Here is a 20,452-nt window from a genome sequence, read left to right as displayed (position 1 = left end):
ACTTTCCCAAGCCACACTCCATAAAGGGTCTCTTCATTAAACTCTTTTCTTTTAGAAAGCAGGATTTATTAAGAGGACAAAAAAGCTCCCACAGTGGGCGGGGACCCAAGGAGATTGCCCAAACTCTCTTCATTAACCCCTTTGAGTGCCATCTCTTTTGTGCCACGACACTGAAAAATGCCCAAGCTATGCCAGATTAGGAGACATGCTTTCATGCTGTCATATTGTGATTTGTTGGTTGTGTCAGCTTCTCTCCTGAAATCCCATTCGTCATGCATATTGTGCCTCAAGCACCCATGCATTTGGATGGAAGTAACTCTTACTGAAATATAGACATTCTTCCAAAGAATAACACAAAGCATTTTATTTTGGTCAATGATATTTTTTATTAATGAGTTTATCAGAGTAGTCAACCATTAGTTATTACTAAGAGAGGAGTAGGCTCAGCCAGTAATCCCAGCACTTTGGGAGGCCGAGACAAGTGGATTGCCCGAGCCCGTGGGTTCGAGACCAGCCCGGGCAACTTGAGCGGACCTCATCTCTACAATTAAAAAAAAAAAAAAATAGCTGGGTGTGGTAGCATGTGCCTGTAGTTCCACATGTGCCTGTAGTTCTGGCTACTTGGAAGGCTGAGGTGGAAGGCTCGCTGGAGCCCAGCAGGCCGATGCTGGGGTAGCCATGAGTGTGCCACTACACTCCAGCCTGGACAACAGAGTGAGACTCCAGCTCAAACAAACAAGCAAAAAAACAAACAAAAAAGAGATGAGCAATTTTAATAAGACAAGTTGAAAAGAAATTTAAATATATATGTAAGTGTACAGGGAGAGCAGATCCAGATAGGAAGTAAATGCAATTAGTCAAAACTCCTCAGAAGTCGTTGCAATAACTTAGAAGAAGCAAAAAGACAACCTTTAGAAGGTCAAATTTTGCTTGCTCATGTTTTTTTCCTCTTAGATATAGAACGTAATGGCAGTCTCTCCCACTGCCCTTACTGTGTTTTGTTTTCTACATTTATTACAGCAGTTCATTCTTTCCTGAAAGTTTGCATGCAAATTTTATCTTCATTTTGAGATATATTTTAAGATTTTTGAAAAGCACATCGATGTTGCAACAAAATTTTTAATCCCAGAAAAATGATAATTAACTTAAATCTTACAGTATAACAGTGTAATGACAATGATTTTTCTAAAATAAACATGGCAACAATATATCTATTGAATAGTAGAGTCTAATGGTCAAATTACTAATAAAATAGTAACTAAAATAGTAAGAGGTGTAATTTATCTTTTTTTATTAAAAAAATGACAGTTGATGATTAGCAATAAACAGAAAAAAAACCTGGAGAAAATCTCAGCCAAATTTATACAAAATACTATAAAATTCAATGCGATGTTTGTTATTTTAAGAGAGAAATTTATCTTTCAAAGACCTGTATTAATGAAGTAATTTTTCTGGATTTGCAAGGTGTGTTCAGAGATAAACATACATTTGAGATTGGAATAGGTAATCCTCCTATGTATCACCCTGAGAGGGCAAGATTTCTTTCTACAAACTCTATTATACAGGCCATTTTCAATAATGGAGTAATGAAATTTTCAACAGTTCCCTTAGGAGATTCTTTCAAAATAAAACATTTTATTTCTTCCCATTTTAGAGTAGTTTTTCTTTATGTACAACTGAGTTTAAGCAATTAATTTTACAATGATATTCTATATGTACTCTAATATGACTTATTAGACTTTTAAAAAATCACCTTTTCCCCTAAACTTTATAAAAAGTAATTGCATCCCTTATCATTGCAAGCCAGTATGTTCACAGAGAGTATAAACTACCTTTCAAGCCGGGCTTGGTGGTTCAGCCTGTAATCCCAAGCTTTGGGAGGCTGAGGTGAGTGGATTGCCTGAGCCCGTGGGTTCAAGACCCGCCTGGGCAACTTGGCTAGACCTCATCTCTACAATAAATCACAAAATCAACTGGGCATGGTAGCGCACGCCTGTAGTTCCAGCTACTTGGAAGGCTGAGGTGGAAGGATCGCCGGAGCCCAGCAGGTCGAGGCCGCGGTGGCCCGGAGCGGCCACTGCACTCCAGTCTAGACGACAGAGTGAGACTCCAACTCAAAAACAAAACAAAGCAAAACAAAACAAACAAAAAAACTACCTTTCATTTTCAATGCATTTGCTAATCAACTTAATTTTTCTTGACTACACCCCCCACCTACTTGAATATACTTGTACCAAAGGGCGAAATTCTGTGTAGTTACCTAAATCTCACTAGAACTGTGTCTCAGAATAATTGCTCATGATTACTTGGGTCTCCTCAGACTTTAAAGAATTGTTTTATTACGTATCCTATAAATCTGGATTTCTGAAGACATCTAAAGAGCTCTGCTGGTTAAAGGAATTATGAACTGTCTGGCATGATTAAATGGTTAGGTGGGATAGAGAAAACAACCTAATTATGTTGTACTTTGAGGCGTTCCCAGTTGCTTCAACTTTAAAATAAGGTAGGATATATGTGCTTTTGAATCAGCTGTTTTGCTCTGTTAGTACCATTTAGATAGTTCAAAGATTATTTTAGAAAGAATTTATTCTATGAATTTTTACCAGTGTTTCTCATGTACAAGTCAGAAGTGTCTCTGTTATGAACAGTTTTCTCAATGGAAGTTATTTGCTACATAATACTATATATAGTTTTTTTCTTTTTCTTTCTTTATTTTTTGGGGGGTGTAGCTTTCTGAGGTTCAGCTCAAATTTCTTTTTTCTTTTTCTTTTTTTTAAAATCTAATAATTGCCTACAATGTGCCAGGCCACAGTAACAGATATTGAGGGTGTAACTATCAAAAAACAAATTCTCTAACTTTTTGGTGCTTACATTCTAGTATGTGAGCTAGACTATTAACAAATATTATGACAGGTAGTGAGGAGGGCTATCAAGAAAAACAAAGTTGGATACAGATAGAGAATGAATTGAGGATTTTTTAAAAAGGTGGTCAGGAAATGTCTATGAAAAGTTGTCTTTTGAGGAGACTCCTAAGTGAAGTGAGGGAGTGAGTTACTCTAAGTCTAATAAGAAGAATATTTGAGTGCCAGTTGCTTGAAGGGAAAACATTTAAGTGAACTTAAATAATTTTTATTCTGACTTATCCTTAATAATTGGCTTGCATATTATCTATAGTTAATAGGCAATATTGTACCAAACTGATTGTGCCTGTCAACACAATTCACAGATGAGACCACATTAAGCTTGGTATTTATGGCACAGCAAGCAATTCAGTGTGACAAAGCAGAGTAGTATGGGGGAAGAAGTGAGGGTTGAAATCAGAGAGCTGGGCAGGAATCAAAACGAGAGGCTCTCTGACTTTTACCCAGACATTATCGGAAGCAGGAGGTTTGGCATTTAAATACTGTGTTAAGCTGAATAATATTCTCCCCGTTTTCCCCCACCCCGCAAATCCACATATATGTTACCTTACATAACAAAAGGGACTTTGCAGATGTGATTAAGGTGAGGATCTCCTGAGATTATCCTGTATGGTTCAAGTAGGTTCAATACAATCAATGTGATCCTGTAAGATAATGCAAGAGGAGTCAGAGGGGAAGGTGATGTGATGATGGAAACAGAGGCTGAAATGATGTGCTTTCAGACAGAGGAAGGAGTCACATGCCAAGGAACATGGATGGCCTCAAGAAACCAACACAAGGGAAGAAAATGAATTTTCCCTTCATGGCTGGAAGACATCAACTCTGTCAACCCCTTGACTTTAGCCCAGTGAAACTGATTTCAGACTTTTTGACTGATTTCTAGAATTGTAGAATAATAAATTTATGTTGTTTAAGCCACTAAATTTGTGGTAATTTGCTACAGAGGTAACAAGAAATGAGTATGAGTATGCTGCCTCTAATTAGAGATTGACAAACAGAATATGGAAGGGTGGAATGAGTTTTGTTATGAAATGAGACTGGTTTATGCTGCTGCATTTGCAGAGAAGTTGATAGACTAAAAGACTTGGTTGTGTTATTTGAATAAAAAACCGATGTTGCATTAGTTTTCTATCATGTAGTAACAAAGTACCACAAGTAGCAACACAGATTTATTATCTCAACTTTCATCCATTTAGTGCCTCATGAGTCCAGGTCTGCTGGTCATCCTTGGGGACTCAGGAGGCTGAAATCAAGATATCACCTGGGCTAGACTCTTATCTGGAGAGTCTGAAGTTAGATTTGCTCCCTGTTCATTCAGATTGGTGGCAGAATCCAGTTTGTGGTTGCAGGAGTGAAATCTCTGCTGTGCTTGCTGCCCAGTGGGAGCAGCTCATGGAGCAGTATGTGGACAAAGAGCCCTGCACGTTTTGGTATTTGAGGATCTGGAAACTCTCAGAGCTTCATGCTTAGATCATCAAATCCCTGCTAGTGGGATGTGCCAAACAGCAAAGAAGGGAAGAGGGAATGGGCCATCAGCTTCTGAACTCATCCTACTGGTCTCAGGGTCCACAGCCCACCTGGATCCCTAACGCTCAGGTGGGCCTCCTAGGCCGGCTCGCAACAAGCCACCACACTCAGCCTTGTCCTTGCATCTAAAGTGTGATCCTTAGACAGCAGTAGCATTATCCCTTGAGGAGTTGTCAGAAATGCAGGAACTCCAGACCCATCCCAATGTACTGAATTAGCATCTACATTTAATGATTTTCCTAGATGAATCACAATATATTACTTTTTTTTTTTTTTTTGAGCTGGAGTCTCACTCTGTCACCCAGACTGGAGTGAAGTGGCTGCTCCCGGCCACCACAGCCTTGACCTGCTGGGCTCCAGCAATCCTTCCGCCTCAGCATTCCGAGTAGCCGGAATTACAGGCATGTGCTACCACACCTGGCTGATTTTTTGATTTATTGTAGAGAGGAGGTCTTGCTGCCCAGGCGGGTCTCGAACCCGCAGGCTCAGGCAATCCACTCACCTCAGCTTCCCAAAGGCGTGGGATTACAGGCTGAGCCCGGCTGAATCACAACATATTAACATTTGAGAAACACTGAGCTATTATGCAGTCATTCATAATGAAGTTAAGACAATCTAGGTGTAAACATACACACATACACCTACAAGTCCATGGATCACAACCGATGTTTTATCTCATTTGAAGATAATCCTTCAGACTTCCTTTAAAGCATATTGTGTGTTTAAATTCTTAATAACTTAGCAGAGTATTTTTCCCAATTTGCTCAATGCTTAAAATCACTCAGGGCAAGTCTCTATCCCCTCTGAAGATTATGAAAAGTAGAATGCTAGCCCAGAGACAAGGAGAGAAACAAGACTGTAGTTCCGAGTGTCCAAAGTGAAAATTGCCAGAGTCCACAGTCATGACAATGACCTGCAGTTTTTCTCATCTCCCATTCTGTTTAAATCCTTGAACTATAGGAAACAGTGGACATTGTGCAGAGGCAAATTACTTCACAACACTGTGCACTACTGGCCTAGATTTAAGGTAAGCAGTAGCAGTTTCTTTAAGGAGAAAAATACTAGATAAGTAGCTGGCTTATTTTTAACTTAAATTTCAGCCTGAAATTAATCTCTAAGGATTAATTTGCTGCATAAAAATAAATCAAATAAGATTTACCAAGTTTGTCTCAGAAACAATACAAACTGTTAGAAATCAAAAGTAATTCAGGAGACAGCAGTGCATGATTGAATTTTTAAAGCCAGAAACATCAAATACCATTTAAAGAAATTACGAACTGTAAAAGAAAGTAAATATGATATGCAATAATAAAAATAAGGTGTTTCACATCAAGCAATTTGGTTAAAATTTGAAAGTTTAAATAATAAAGGTCAGTCTCATTAGACTGTTGTCATTCAGTTAATTGCAATATAAAAAACCAATAGAGAATAAATAAAATTATCAGACATAATTTTCTTCTCAGCAATTAGCTTCAACAGATGACAGAAAGGCAGCCAATATTCATGCAACACAGAAGAAGGCTGAAGATGTAGAAGGAAGTGCTCTTCATTCTTTGTGAGCTATAAAGTCTGTTCAAATAGCAATATCCTCTCTGGCAGAGAATCTGCTGCTTAGGGTGGCCATGTGTTATTGTATTTGGACTGTCTCCATCTGCAAATGTTGACTTTTCATCTGTGACCAAGGAAAAAAATCTGTGTGAGGAATGTGTAAAACATTTAATCCTTGTTTATTTGTTAACCAAAGGTTTTGTCAAATCCTGGTGATGGGTGTTTTTGTGTTTGTTTCTCAAGGTTACAGTAATGCATTCACAAATGCAGAGCTAAAACTCTGATAAAACCATCAGATTTCTATTGAGATTTAGAAATCTAGTTATTATATATATAATTTCACATTCCAAAACCTAAGTGTTACCTCAGTAATAGAGTAATCTACCAGAACAGTAGACTTATAATTTCTTTGCCCTGTCTTAGGCTTCTCATTAGTAAAATAAAATAACATTCGAAGCATCATCAATATAACTTGATGATAAACCACAGTGATATTTAATTAAGGCATAAAAGAATATGTAGAGGGAGTACCTCAAAATCTAGTCTTTTCCTCTCAATGTATTGATGAGAGTCCGAGAGCAAGGGAATATAAAATTGCTTTCTCAAAATCTGTACTAATTCAGTATTCTACTAGGACTAAAATGTATTGCTCTGTTTGCCTAGCTTTAATAATCCTGTGACTTAAGATTCCTGGAATGATTCTGATTTCGGATATTCTGTGCAGCAATTTTTTGAACCTAACATGAGCTAAATAAAAAAATTATTGAATGAATGGATTAATAAATAAATGGAAAACATTTCTCCCCAGTGTATATTCAAATTTACCATATCTGTTTTCAGATTTAGACTGTTCACATAAGTGTTCTATATCATTTCATATAAAATGTGAATTACAATGGCAATGAACTTCACACTCTCTGGTTGTTTTTTATATAATAAAAGCAGAGTAATAACTAAATAAATATCTATTCCTGTGTGACATTAATTTGAAAGTATCGATTGGGCATAGAATCAAGTGGTCTGAGGTAGAAATGACATATCCAAAGAGAATGAGGGCAATGCTGAACAATTCCCTGTTTTTCATGCACTCTTTCATATTTGAAATTAATTTTTACCATGTTTAGATTTGAAGCAAATTGGTTTTTGTTTTTTGATTCAAGATCTCACTCTATCACCCAAGCTGGAGTGCAGTGGCTCACCATAACCTCCATCACCTGATCCTTCCACCTCAGCCTCTCTAGTAGCTAGGGCTGTAGGCACGCACCATCACACCTGTCTGATTCTTTTTTTTTTTTTTAATAGAAACGGGGTTTTGCTATGTTTCCCAGGCTGGTCTCAAACTCCTGGACTCAATTCGTCCTCTTTCCTTGGCCTCCCCAAGTGCTGGGTTTACAGGTATGAGCCACCATGCTGGCCAAATTGGCTAATTTTGTTTGTAATAGCAACCATTTAATAAATATAGAACATGATGATGGAATAATGGAAACTAGGGTGTCTATCAAGTGGACCTGCCTCTGACATTTCTTTCAGGTCCCTTCAGATTTCCATAAACATTTTGCTTTAGCTTTTCATTCAAGATTATCAATAAAAAAATAGTATGCTGTTATACTTTGTTTCCAAAAAATAGAAATAAAATGATCTAGTAAAAATATTAAATGTTGCTATATTAGTACTCTAGAGACACTAAGTAACTTGAATGAATGAAAATATTTGTTTCTCAAAATTTTTTATTATAGAAAGATTGGCTAAGGCAAGGAGCAAGTACAAAAATTAAGATTTTTCTCAGCATATTAATAACTGCAAGTGCAAAGCAAAATTATAGAGTAAAAGTCTCCATAAAAAGGAAATTTAAAAAGAAATCACTATGCCTAAATGTCAGGGAAACTGCTTCAGCAAATCCAAATCAGTGAATGCATCTTTCATTTTAAGGTGTTTGATCATGCACAGTCTTGGTACACTCATGGTAGTGTAAAGTCTTGAGGAAATATAACAAAATTAGAATTTAGGAACAAATGCTTTGTGTAAAAAATAGTGGTAGATGTTCTTACTGGAAAAATACATTGTAACATTTCATAATATTGCATCAAACAGGAATTTTTCTGTAATAAACTTTGAACAAAATGAAAAATTGAGTAAGATGTGATAAATTTGATCAAAAATGATATGAAAATGACTTATCTATTTTACAATCCAATGTTAGCAGTCTGTTTAGTCTTATTTTACCTAACAGTAAAAATTCTAAGGAAAATTCACTCATAGCAGAGGACAAAACTTCATAGAATATGAAATCCAACCAAAAATGTAGAAAGTCTCATGATTAAAAATAAATATATCAGTTTCTAGTTTTGGAATTAAAGGGCTTCGAATAATCAGGTTGAAAAGTAGTTGGTCGGCTAGGCACAGTGGCTCAGCCTGTAATCCCAGCACTTTGGGAGGCTGAGGCGAGAGGCTTGCCTGAGCCCACTGGTTTGAGACCAGTCTGGGCACCATGGCAAGACCTCATCTCTACAATAAATTAAAAAAATTAGCCAGGTGTGGTAGTGCATTCCTGTAGTTCCAGCTGCTTGGAAGACTGAGGCGGAAGGATGGCTGGAGCCCAGCAGGTTGAGACTGTGGTGGCCGTGAGCGTGCCACTGCACTGTAGCCTGGGCAACTGAGACTCCAACTCGGAAAAAAAAAAGAAAAAGAAAAGAAAAGTAGTTGGTCAACAGGTCAGAGGCTGTTTGTTAATTATATCAGTGAGTTAACCAATGAAGGAATGGTTCTGCTTCTGGAAATAATAAAATGACATAAAGAACTGCTAAAGTATCCTGCCTCCTTAAATATAACTAGAGTCTCACTAACTTGGACTTTTTCCAATTTTAGCATGCATCTTTAAAAGTCAGTAATTCAGGGTGCTTTCTGACAACTGTTAAGCCTTTGGAAAGTATTTGTTTTTGAGTGAGAAGGTGAGTTGTGTGAAGACGAAGAAGGAAATAAATATTTGGAGGCCTGATATAAATATTAACTAAGACAACTTTCTATGTGCTTTTGTTTTGCTTTCAAAATGTAAATGCAGAGACAGATGGCTTGTACAGTTTTATTAGCACTTTTATACATTCAAAAACCAAGAAGGATAACTAAACTTCTAGACTGAAGATTGTGAAAAGGAGCAAAGAATATGAGTTTTAAAAATTAATAAATGTTTTGGTGTTAAAAAATTAAGATAGAGGATTTTAATTACTTTTAAAAGAAAGGAAAAAATAGCGGAATGACTAAATTACAGAAAGTATTTATAAGCAACTTGGAATTCTGATTAGACTTATAAACAGTATTTTATAACATAGCACAAATACATTACAGAATATATGAAAAAATAAGAAAAATAGAAAAACACACACGCCCATGATTTCCCATGCAAAAACACATCCACATCCACACATGAACAAAATCTCAAGACATCTGATAAGAATTCAGCACAGTGATACATGTGATGCAATAAACATTTGTTGGGAAACTATATGAATGAAAAATGAATATAACTATTCATCAATTAAGATACTTATGGTAATAATAAAAATATGCATCAAAGATAGAGACATAGTTTAATGCATATAAGTTTGCTGTATTAGCAGACATTTACAATACTATATATTTTATATGTTTTGGAAAATGTCAACACTCAATATTAGTATTTTTTAAAGAATATTTTTCTTCTTTGTAAAACTATAAAAAATTTACTCAGTGGTTCTCAAAATGAAATAAATGTACTAGAAACTAGTCAATGATTAACCTATGTCAGATTATAAACATGTATAAAGCAGGGACTGGGAACCAGTAGAATAAATGTGTATCCTTTAATAATTCATCAGCAAATTAAAAGATCCATGACACTGACTTTTAGAGGAAAACATGAAAGCATTGTGCTTCCTATCTTGTGCCAATATAAAGTCATTGTGCTTTTCGTTTTGTTGGGTATTTTCCTTTAATATCACCACTGTTGAAAGTTATATAGAGGTCCAAAGAAAAAAAGTAAACTTTTCCCTATTTAATATCATGTTCCAAAATAAGAGCTTACTAAAAGCATAAAGCAAATTATGTTTTCCAACAATGCAGCTCACACTATAAAGCACACAAGCAAATTGGGGTATATATGCTGATTTTTTAAATGTCTTGATTACGTTTTGAGGCTGGAGAACAGTTGATTCCCCTTTTTGAGCAGCTAAATCTGTACCCCACCACTTCGCTTCTAGCACTGCCACACTTCTGGGTCACTAAGCATCATCCCTCACCAGAAACCAGATACAGGATCATTTGAGATTGCTCCCGGAGTGCCTGAGAAATGATTTAAATAAGCCAGTCCCCAGAGGGCCCTAGAAACCTCGCTAGCCCCACCTGCTTTTTGTACATAAACTGCACCCCAGAGCTCCAGCTTGCTGTGACCTTGATCCCTGATGCAGCACCTAGCATTGCTCTGCCTGGCAGGCTCCTCTACTTTGGAGTTATACGTTAAAAAAATTCCACCCCTCATTTATCCAAGTGTCATTGTGTATGTCCAGGCTGAGGATGGATCTTGAAAATGTTTACAATTGGTTACCTAAAAGACTAATCTAAGAACCTACAAGACTTCTATAAATTTATTTACAGACTATTAAGATCCTTCAAATTTATTTTACAAGAATAAATCCTGGAAAGCCCAATCCTCAAACAATAATTAATATTATTTAATAAAAAGAAACCCATGTTTTGTAAGTTAAAGATTTTTTATAGTACACAAAATTTTAACTGTAAATTTCTTAATTTTGATTACCTATTTAAAAAAACTTTAAGGAAATGGAAGAAATGATATAACTTGTAACGGAGTCTGTCTGTTACCTTATAAAGAGAAAAACTTCTCTAAACCAGTTAACTGCCTCCAGTTTAGTTATGAGGTAGCAAAAATAAAACAATATAGAATATATGAAAAAGTAGGAGAAATGTATCCTTCCCAATGACACCTTTTACTTCCCTCTCATTTTACTGGTCTTAAGGCAATTATGTGTGTTCCAGGATAGGTCACAGCCACGCAAAGGCAGTGTTGACATCTTTTTTTTCCATACAGCTAAATTCCTGGTGCCCATCACAGTGCCACCACATAGTACATGCTTGGTAAATTTTTGTGGAATAAATAAATTTTGACAGTTCTGAAACAAGGGAAAAAAACTCTATTTGTTAAAATGTGTCATTCAATGCTGAAAACCTAAGGTTCACATATCCTTATATGTACACACACCTCATTCTCAATCCTGGGCAATATGTCTTAATTTAATAAGATGGTAGATAATGCTGGATAAAGCTAATTTTAAAAAAACCTAGTATATTTTCTCTTTTTTGATGAGCTCAATAAAAACCTGATTCTAATGACATTTCTGAGGTAGCTGATACTTTTTCCTTTGGAGATATTAACAAAAAAAGAAAAACTTACTGAAGATGCTAGAAAGGTCTAAAGATTAAGGCTCATAGGCTTCAAAGCATGTTACATGTCAGACTGGTGATTAACTACTTTATTTGATGTGAATATATTTAACAGAGAAGTTAAATAATTCATTTGTATAGTGTCACAAAGTATTGCTAGGTAAGGAAATTTGCTGTTGAGAAACTTTTGATGTACAGTTTGTGAAATTAACATCTTCTGTTATAACTACTTAAGGTTTGCCTTTAAGCAGGAAATATCTTTAATAATTTTCAGAACATTTTCAACCTTATAACATTTTAATTAACAATTAACATTGTTCATGGGTCATCACCATTGTTTAGCACTGTAAGGGAATCAGATGACTGATAGGACATTTATTTCCTCATCAATGACTTCTCAATGTAGTTGATAGAAAACAAAAAAACAAACAAAAAATCTGCAGATGTGTGGAAGCTATTCGAAAAATGGCATTAAGGTAAGAGTTGAGGGACCTCAATTAGGAAATTTGTTCTTCATCAATAAAGGAAGATCTGTGAAATCTTCAAAGTGCATATGACATGAATTGGTATAGTAACAGAAGTGTACTTGTGGTGTGTGGGACACAAGTTGACCCTTAAAGGAGATAGTAATTAAATAAAAACAGGCCAGGCAAAAACATCTTCTAAGTCTGTGATCCTAAGGCAAGGAGCATAGATTAGTTTAAGAAAAGTGTGTTAGCTTTGTGAATGCCGCCACTGAATACACTAAAGGGAATCTAAAAGTGAGAAATTAGTTTGAACTTTTAAAATGTAGCCAGATTATAGAGGGCAAAGTAAGACTCATGGAGAAGTTTAAATTAAATATCAAAGGAAGTAAGTAAGCATTGAAGGTTTCTGAGAGAAATAGTTTTAAGTAATGAATACGTGTTTAAACAAAATAAAACTGTTTGCTTTTGAGTGGCTGGGAATACAGTGAGACGGGATGGAATTTAAGGTTATTCTAAAGAGCAGACTTTTAGAGATTAAAAAATGACTGAAATTTGAGTTTTGTGTGAAATGGTGCACTGCAGCCTCATTCAGTGTCTATTGTGATGTTGCCTGTGATTTTACTATTTCAGGTCTTTGTCATCAACCGCTGCCTGTCTCAGCAGGTATTTTTTCACATGCAAAAAGTAAATAGAGTATTATTAAGGCAAATAGATTTGAATATAAAAAGTCCACAATTGTTGGGCATTTAAAAATATTAGTTGTGCTAAGTAGGATTTTAGCAAAGACCGGCAATTTCCATTATTTATTGAAATGGTTGACTAAGCAAACTTGCAGGTATGTTTTCTTCATTTTCTTCTGTTTTTTTTTTTCTGATGACTCCTTGCTTTTGAAAATGCTTTATGCCTCAGGCTTTCTTGCCTATTTACTTAACCTTATTCATAAAATCAATTCCTAATTTCCAGGCTATCACTTATCACTTAGCTCTTTAATCAAGGAAGGGAAAAAAAAACAACAAAAAACTCCTATGTATTTCTTAACCAGTTGGTTTATGTTGTTCCACAGTAAAGTGCTGATTTCTACTTTACATAATCCGAAAAAAGTCTACTTTTGAAATCCTGGTGAAAGAAAAATGCATGTTCCATATTGCTTTCTGATGAAAAAATAAAAAACAAGCTCTGGGATGACTTTCTTATCCCTGAATATTAGAGTCCATGTGATTAATTTGTAATTTTGCCTCAATTTTATACCTTTGAAATTTAGAAAATAGTTAAACTTGAAAGAATCTAACACTGTCTTTGGACGCAAATGACTTCTTGACTTACTTGGATATCAGAATGCTTACAATGACCAGGAGTGTCTTTAGTAAGATACTTTAGTCAAACTATTCTTTAAAATGAATATTTAATTTTTTAAAATGTGGCAAAAATATTTTCATATGATTTAGTTAGAAAAAAATCAAATGCTTGCACATAAAAATAATATCTTATATAGCCATTTAGAGTATTTTTAGGTCCAGTAATACTTTTGCTTTTTATTTTTGTGGCATTGTAGCATTTACATCTTCTTTGATATTACACATGAAGTTGATCTATTTTTCATGATTTTATTATAAATATGAGCTTTGACAATTCTTAAAACATAAATTAGTAACAATATGTATGCCTTTGAAGAATTTCACAAAAATGATACACCAAGGTTATATCTATTTAACCTTATCTTTTTGTCTATCTATCTATTTTTCTATATCTATCTCTCTAGCATGCTTTTGGGTATAAATACATGCTTAAGAAAGGAAAGAGATTAAATCTTACCTCCATAAGAAATTCGATTTCTTTTCTTATAATCTTTAAAAAGTGGAAATTTGCTTGACTTAATATGCTTTTAATGAAAAAATTAGATCACTAATGCATTTTCTTCTCTAAGAAGATAATTTTAATTGAAATTTTAACCATTTTCTTTTCCTTCTTTCTCTCATTTGTGTCCTCTACAGATGGGCCTCTGGGTCCCCGAGGATTAGCTGAAGCTACAGAAATGTGCACTCAAGAATGCTTGGTTTTGGGTCATTCTGATAATTGTTGGATGCCTCCTGGCTTGGGTCCATATCCACACCCAAAATCTCCTCTCTCAACCTTTGCATCCCAGAAAGAATGGGTCAAGAAGGACAAGCTTGTGAATGGTCACACCCTGACCAGAGCCTGGAAAGAAGACAGCAACAGGAACCAGTTCAATGACCGTAAGCAGTATGGCTCCAACGAAGGCCATTTTAACAATGGCAGCCACATGACAGACATTCCTCTGGCAAATCTGAAGTCTTATAAGCAAGCAGGAGGCGCTATTGAGAGTCCTAAGGAGCACCAACTCTAAGAAAAGGCTGTATGGGACCTAATAACTTTAATCTAAATAGACATGCTAATACCGTGTGTGTCAGAGCTTTATGTATTCAATAGATCTTTACAACTATGCCCCTTCTAGCAGGGATACCCATAACTTTGTGTTAGCACCATGGAGGACACAATGTTTTGCAACATGAGAGAGAAAACAGTTCTTCTAGCCATGTCTAGAATTGATTAAACTCTTTAGAGCTCTCTCCATTGTGCAATTTTTTTTAATTATTGCATTTTATTTTGACCCTGGACTGCTGCTATGAACAATAGAATATGCATTTGGAGAGTAAGAAAGTTTCATGGATTAGAGTGACTGATAAACATATCCAGTTAGAAAATTGTGCTCTTTTTGTCATTGATTTGTGCTGGGACCGCTATACTTGACATTATACTTCAAACAAAACTTAAAAAGATAAGCATTAAACCTATTGTGCTGTTAACAACGTTAGTGGACACTTGTAAGTCAATCAGTGTTAAAGTATTTGTAAATAGAAGCAAGTTATTATTAACAACTTTTGTGTACTTATAACGTTCACCTAAAAATCTTGTAGCAAAATTCTGTGTTTTATGGTTGCTTCTCTCCTTCTTTTTATTTACCTCTTTGTTCTTTTTGTTGTTGTTGTTGTTATTTCTTTTAGTGAGGTGTTTCTGCGTTAGTAGTCTGTCTTGACACACAATGTTCAAAAGAACTCAAACACTTGTGTTTTTAAAAAAGGTTCTGAAATCTTGCTTCTTGTGTGATAGCTATGATGCTGGAATTCTGTAAAAAATAAAGATGAGAGAAAAAACTGAAAATTTATACAAAAAAAGGACTTCTGCAAAAGCTTGAACATTCAGAACCTATTTTTTTTTGACATTCTTATTTTCAAAGTAAGCAAAAGCAAAATCACTTAATTAGTATCATTAAGTGAGATAATACTGGGAAAATGTTATCCATCAAAAGTAATATAATATCCTGTACTTGTCACTCATGCAAAACTAATGTGTCAAAATTAGCATATATGGAAGAAAAATTACTATTTAATAGTTTCAATTGGGCAAATGTGTGTCCTACAACTTTGTTGAAATGACAGAGTTTGTGTTGATCCTCATATACAATAATGTTGTTGTAACACAAGTGTTATTAGACCATAGCCACAAAATATTTAATGTGTTGTGCCTTCATGATGTAACAGAACATTCTCCAGGTAGGGTAGTTGGGGGAAATAAAGGGATAAATCTCTAATTATTGCTGTTTAACTGTTTGTTATCATAGTTGGTCAATGCCTGGCAGGTACCAGCATATTGTCACTTATGTCAAACCAACAAGGTGACAGCTAATGTTAATAAGATCTCAGTTGCACGTGCAAACAAATGCAAATTCGAACATTCTTAGGAGGTTTTTGTTAAGGCATGACAGATGATTTAAACAAATAAATAGCATGCAACAAAATGTCTTTATTGAAAGAAGTGAAAGTTATCTTAATGCCACGGTTCACCATCAGTTTAAAAGTAAAAAAAAAAACAAAACATAAAAAAAAACAAAAAAAGGTTTGCTAATCTGATAGTTAATTTGTTCTTACCAAAAAATAAATTTACTTTGTAAATAGCAGTTCACATTTTTCCACAATATAATGGAAAATAATGGGTAGGGGTGCATTGCTTATTGAAGTACATTTTTGTCGGTTTGTGAGGGGTGTTTGATGACTTTGACAGAATAAATATCTAAACAATTATCCTTGTTACTGCTTTGCCAGTTCTACGTTATTTACAATTATTCAGCTCTTGCAATAAATGTTCTGAATTCCTGATTGTAGTGTGTTAATTCTTGGTCAGTATTCAAAGTGGATATTTATTCTCTAATTGTTGGGTAAATATACGTTAATAACACTTAACTTATTTATAAAATAAGGAAGATTTTATTGGGGCTAAATTCCTATGCTCTGAAAATGTGGTTCCAAGTTAAGAGTTCAGTTACCCTAATGGTCTACAAAAAATATTTTAGGGAACTTCATAAAGAAAGTTGGTTCATTTTGTAGTCAGGATTCATATCTGTTTTCATCAAAGCGAAATCCCAAGTCAGAAATTGGGCAGATAGCACTGACTAGTTAGTGAGGTTATCTTTTTGATTCTTTGTTTATTTAATAGAATTTAATGAAACAAGTTCTCATTTATTTTGTTGTTGAACAAGACAGAAGATCATTCTGAAATTATGACCTTAAAACCAGAGCCAAAAATGTAACTGTATGTCTTTCAGATTATTAAAATAGGCACAGAAAACTGCCTAGGATAAGAAGACACACTCAAATATACGTCATGTGTTTCCATTCACCGCAGAGCAACTGCATTAGCGTTCACTTGTGTTGGAGTTTTAGGCTACATAGGTAGGCCTGACTCCTTGAGAGATTTTTGAAGGGTTGTAAAACAAGACTCAAGGGTCACAGGAATGGAGGTAAAGTTATCTGCTTGTACCACCTACTGGATAGTATATCCTAACCCTTCATCCCAGATAAGCCCTCCTTGCCTTTAGTCTGAGGCACACTGTAGCACCACTCTCTCTTCCCTTACAGGGTAAAGCTTGCCCCCAGACACAGATGGGAATGAATTCTGAAAAGAGGCCACACCGACAAACAAAAATTAGAATCGGTCTATGCCTGCACAGTCTCTTCTTCCATTTTGAACCAATCAGATAAGTCATTATATCTCTGCCCTGAAGAATAAAGAGTGAGAGAAATGAAAATAAATAGCTACTATCATATATTTCCTTCCCATTAAGAACAGAGTAGAAATATTCTCTCTATGAACAAACTGGAAGTTTGGAAAAGGTACTCCCTTTCTCATTCTTACCATATTTTCTCTAATAAGTATAGCAACATCTACTTTTATGAAGGCATTCATTTATATGTTCTGTGAAATTTTAAGAGTAATAATATACATCAAACTGAATAATTTACTCATCAAGTAACTAAAATAATACATTCATAATGACTAATCCTCAAATATTATCCATATTGCTTTATTGTGTAAATGTTGAATATTAAGAATCATCATTTATCTAGAAATAAAAATCATTTATATAAAACACATATGAAACGTATAGGAATAATAATTTTTAGAGCAAGTGTCAAAAATTTTTTTTGAAAGCAGGATTTATTGAGAGGACAGAGAAGCTGTTGGAGGGGACCCGAAGGGATTGCTGGTCAAATATTATAATTCTAAATAGTGACAATTTTCTGAGACAGGTATAGAAATAAACTATAAAGCTGAATGTGACCTATTTGAATGAGCATTTCTACACATATTCTAACATAAAATATATCTTTAAATAATGTTCATTCATTAATAGACAATTGAGTAGTTATTTTGCTGCACTGATGCTATTCAGCAAATCTCAGTTTAAATCTATCATTCCCATTCTGTAGTTAAAGCTAGAAATGCAGCTGAGGCCCAGAGTTGTTCCAGTATTTATTAAGCTGTTGGATAGAATTCAGGGATGGTTAATTATTAGTAGTGAGGAGTTTTGGCAGTAAGGGATGAAGGAATGCCTTGTTGATCTCAATTCTAGTGTGAATGCCAGAGTATCACTTAGTATGAGGGCAAACCAAACTATGGAAAGGAAGAATGGTGTTAGGAGTCTAGAAACGCTTTATTGTTCTACTTTTTTGCGGGTAGAACTTTTCTTCCCTTCCTGCAGGAAGCTCCTTTATTGGTTCTTTTAAGAGAAAGTACTGTGAATTCTTCCAGTGTTCTTAAAGGCACAGTTATCACATAATGAGTTCTTTATATACTGTTCTTCCTTGTTTACAACTGCCAGTCTAAATTTTAGTAGACTTTACCAGAGTTTGCACTATTAAAAAAATTAATTTTTAGCACTAAAATACTGTTACAGAGTATTATTCTGCTAAAATACAAGAAATATAATTATTATCATGCATCAGTAATCATGACACTTCATGTATATTCAGTTTAATGAAAGAATAATTTAGTGAGTATTCCAATTATTTCAATTTTCTATTATCTTGATGCCACCACCATCTACTTTTAAACATAAAATAAAGGTTATATTTTCAACTTTCATTTTTTTATTTCTTAGAATTCTTAAGTAATACATCATATTGAAATGAGTTCTGTACATATTTTTGTTATCTTAACCTATCACATTATTCTTGAGGTTTTTAGTAAACTATCTTACTTTTGAATAAAATCTTTTTATTCTTATTTTCCTTTTTAATGCCCTACGGTTGTGTTTTTATTGGTGTATGGACAACACAATTATTATTGGACTCATTTAATGCTACATATCTAAAATCCACATATTTGCAAACGTGCTGGACTGTAGTGATTTTTCAAATCATATTACAGTGCCATGCAAATTCAGACTCCTTTTATCATGTACCTTTGTGGTTTTCCTGTCCTAAGAAGAGGTTAAGTTTTCTTTTTGTTCCCTCCAAGTTCATCATTGGTTTTGTTATCATTGACATAATTCTGAATAGTAATACTGAAAAAACAATAATAAAAATGTTTACCATGGAACTCTAACACAGTCAAGGTTTCCTACAACATAATATTAGGTGATCTAAGTAAAATTACCCAACTCCATAATTTTAATATTTAGTGACATTGTATATATTTTCTCTTAATTGAATGTTCACTTAACCGATTGATTATAAATTATTTTATATATGTGATGCACACTTGTTTATTGCAGGAAAAAATCATAAAATGACTTAAAGTACCATTAAATTTATTCACCATTCAATTCATACACACACACAAAAACATACTTCAGTGAATATAACTGGCAGTTTGGCCTTGCTGGTGGAGCATCAAACCTCTAAATTTACAGACATATAGTTGACTACTCCCTCTTCCTGGAAACATTTTCTTATTCTCACTTCCTGGAAACCACAATCTTTTGATTTCCTCTCAATTTCTGGTTGTTTCTTCTCAGGCTTCTCTGTCAATTTCTCTTTTAATTATAGCTTAATCGAATGTTTTGGCAGTTCCCAGGCGCACTTCCTAGATTTCTTTTCCTCTCTTATCTATACTTACTTTCTTGGGACACTCATGAAATATCACAGTTTTAAACACTTTCTTTATGTACTCAAATTCATATTCCAGTCTGGACCTCTCCCCTGAACTCCAGAACTTTTGACCCAAATCCTTATTCAACAACTGCACCTGAATATTTCAGGGAGGACTCAAAATTAACATGTTCAACAGAACTTGTAATCTTCTCCTTAGAAACACACACACACACACACACACACACACACACACACATACACACACACACACCCCCTGCTGCATGTAGTAATCTTCTAACTCTCAGTTAATGGGACCTCTGTCAGTTATTCAGGCCAGAAAATTTGAAGTAATCTTTATCTCTTCTTTTTCATACTTGTGGAACATCTTTTTCTTACTGCAAAATTCACCCAATCCCAACATATTTCCATAATTTATTTTGTTAGTTTGGTCTAAGTATCATCAATTTTCTCTGAATTATTACATGAGTCTCCTGACTGCTCTCCTTCTAATAGGTCTTCTTGTTTGAACTGAACTTCCCCAATTTAGTCTATTCTAAGCACGCCTGAGTGATTCTCTTAAAATAAGAATAAGGTAGATGTCATTCCTCTTCTCTCAATACTCCAGGACTCAGCCACTTTTCTCAGAATAAGAGTCAAAGCCGTTATGTCCTACAACAACTCTTCCCTCTGATAGCACCTTCTATGACCCACCTATCTCAATCCATTCTGGCCACTGGTTTCTCACTGCTCCTCAAACATCCAGGCATATGCCTGCCTCAGGCTATTTGTACCACCTTTTCCTCTGCTGAAAATGGTTTCTCGGAGATCTGCAAAGCACTTCTTCCCCAACTTCAGGTCTTAGTTTAAATATAATCTTCATCACTAGGTCTACACTGATGCTTCATTTTAGCCACATCAGTCATTCTAACAATTAGTGTACAATACAGTGGCATTAATTATATTCACAATACTTTATAATCATTACAACTATTAATTTCCTTTTTTTCCTTACCACTCTGAGCAGAGTCTGTAACTACTAAGTGATAAATTTCAATTCCCCTCAGTCCTCAGCACTATAACTTCATTTTATTTTGTATCTCTATGAATTTACGTAATCTAGATATTTCTTATCTTGTGGAAACATACGATATTTACAATATAGAAG

The 20,452-nt window shown here is 34.7% G+C and overlaps 1 protein-coding gene across 1 annotated transcript in view; it reads left to right on the top strand.

Moving 5' to 3' along the window:
- LOC103270313 (protocadherin-9-like) overlaps positions 1 to 16,071 on the top strand; it is a 337,837-nt gene extending 321,766 nt beyond the window's left edge. Inside the window, exon 2 of the mRNA XM_008067848.1 lies at positions 13,888 to 16,071. Coding sequence (XP_008066039.1) covers positions 13,929 to 14,261 — 333 coding nt within the window. The 5' untranslated portion in view covers positions 13,888 to 13,928 and the 3' untranslated portion in view covers positions 14,262 to 16,071. The remainder of the gene's footprint in view (positions 1 to 13,887) is intronic.
- Positions 16,072 to 20,452: the final 4,381 nt, after the last annotated feature.

This window comes from Carlito syrichta, unplaced genomic scaffold (genome assembly GCF_000164805.1).
Source record: "Carlito syrichta isolate Samal-C Ts95f unplaced genomic scaffold, Tarsius_syrichta-2.0.1 Scaffold309789, whole genome shotgun sequence".
NCBI classification, from domain to species: domain Eukaryota; kingdom Metazoa; phylum Chordata; class Mammalia; order Primates; family Tarsiidae; genus Carlito; species Carlito syrichta.
Note: the sequence above shows the minus strand (reverse complement) of the source record. Positions and strands in the feature narration are given on the sequence as shown.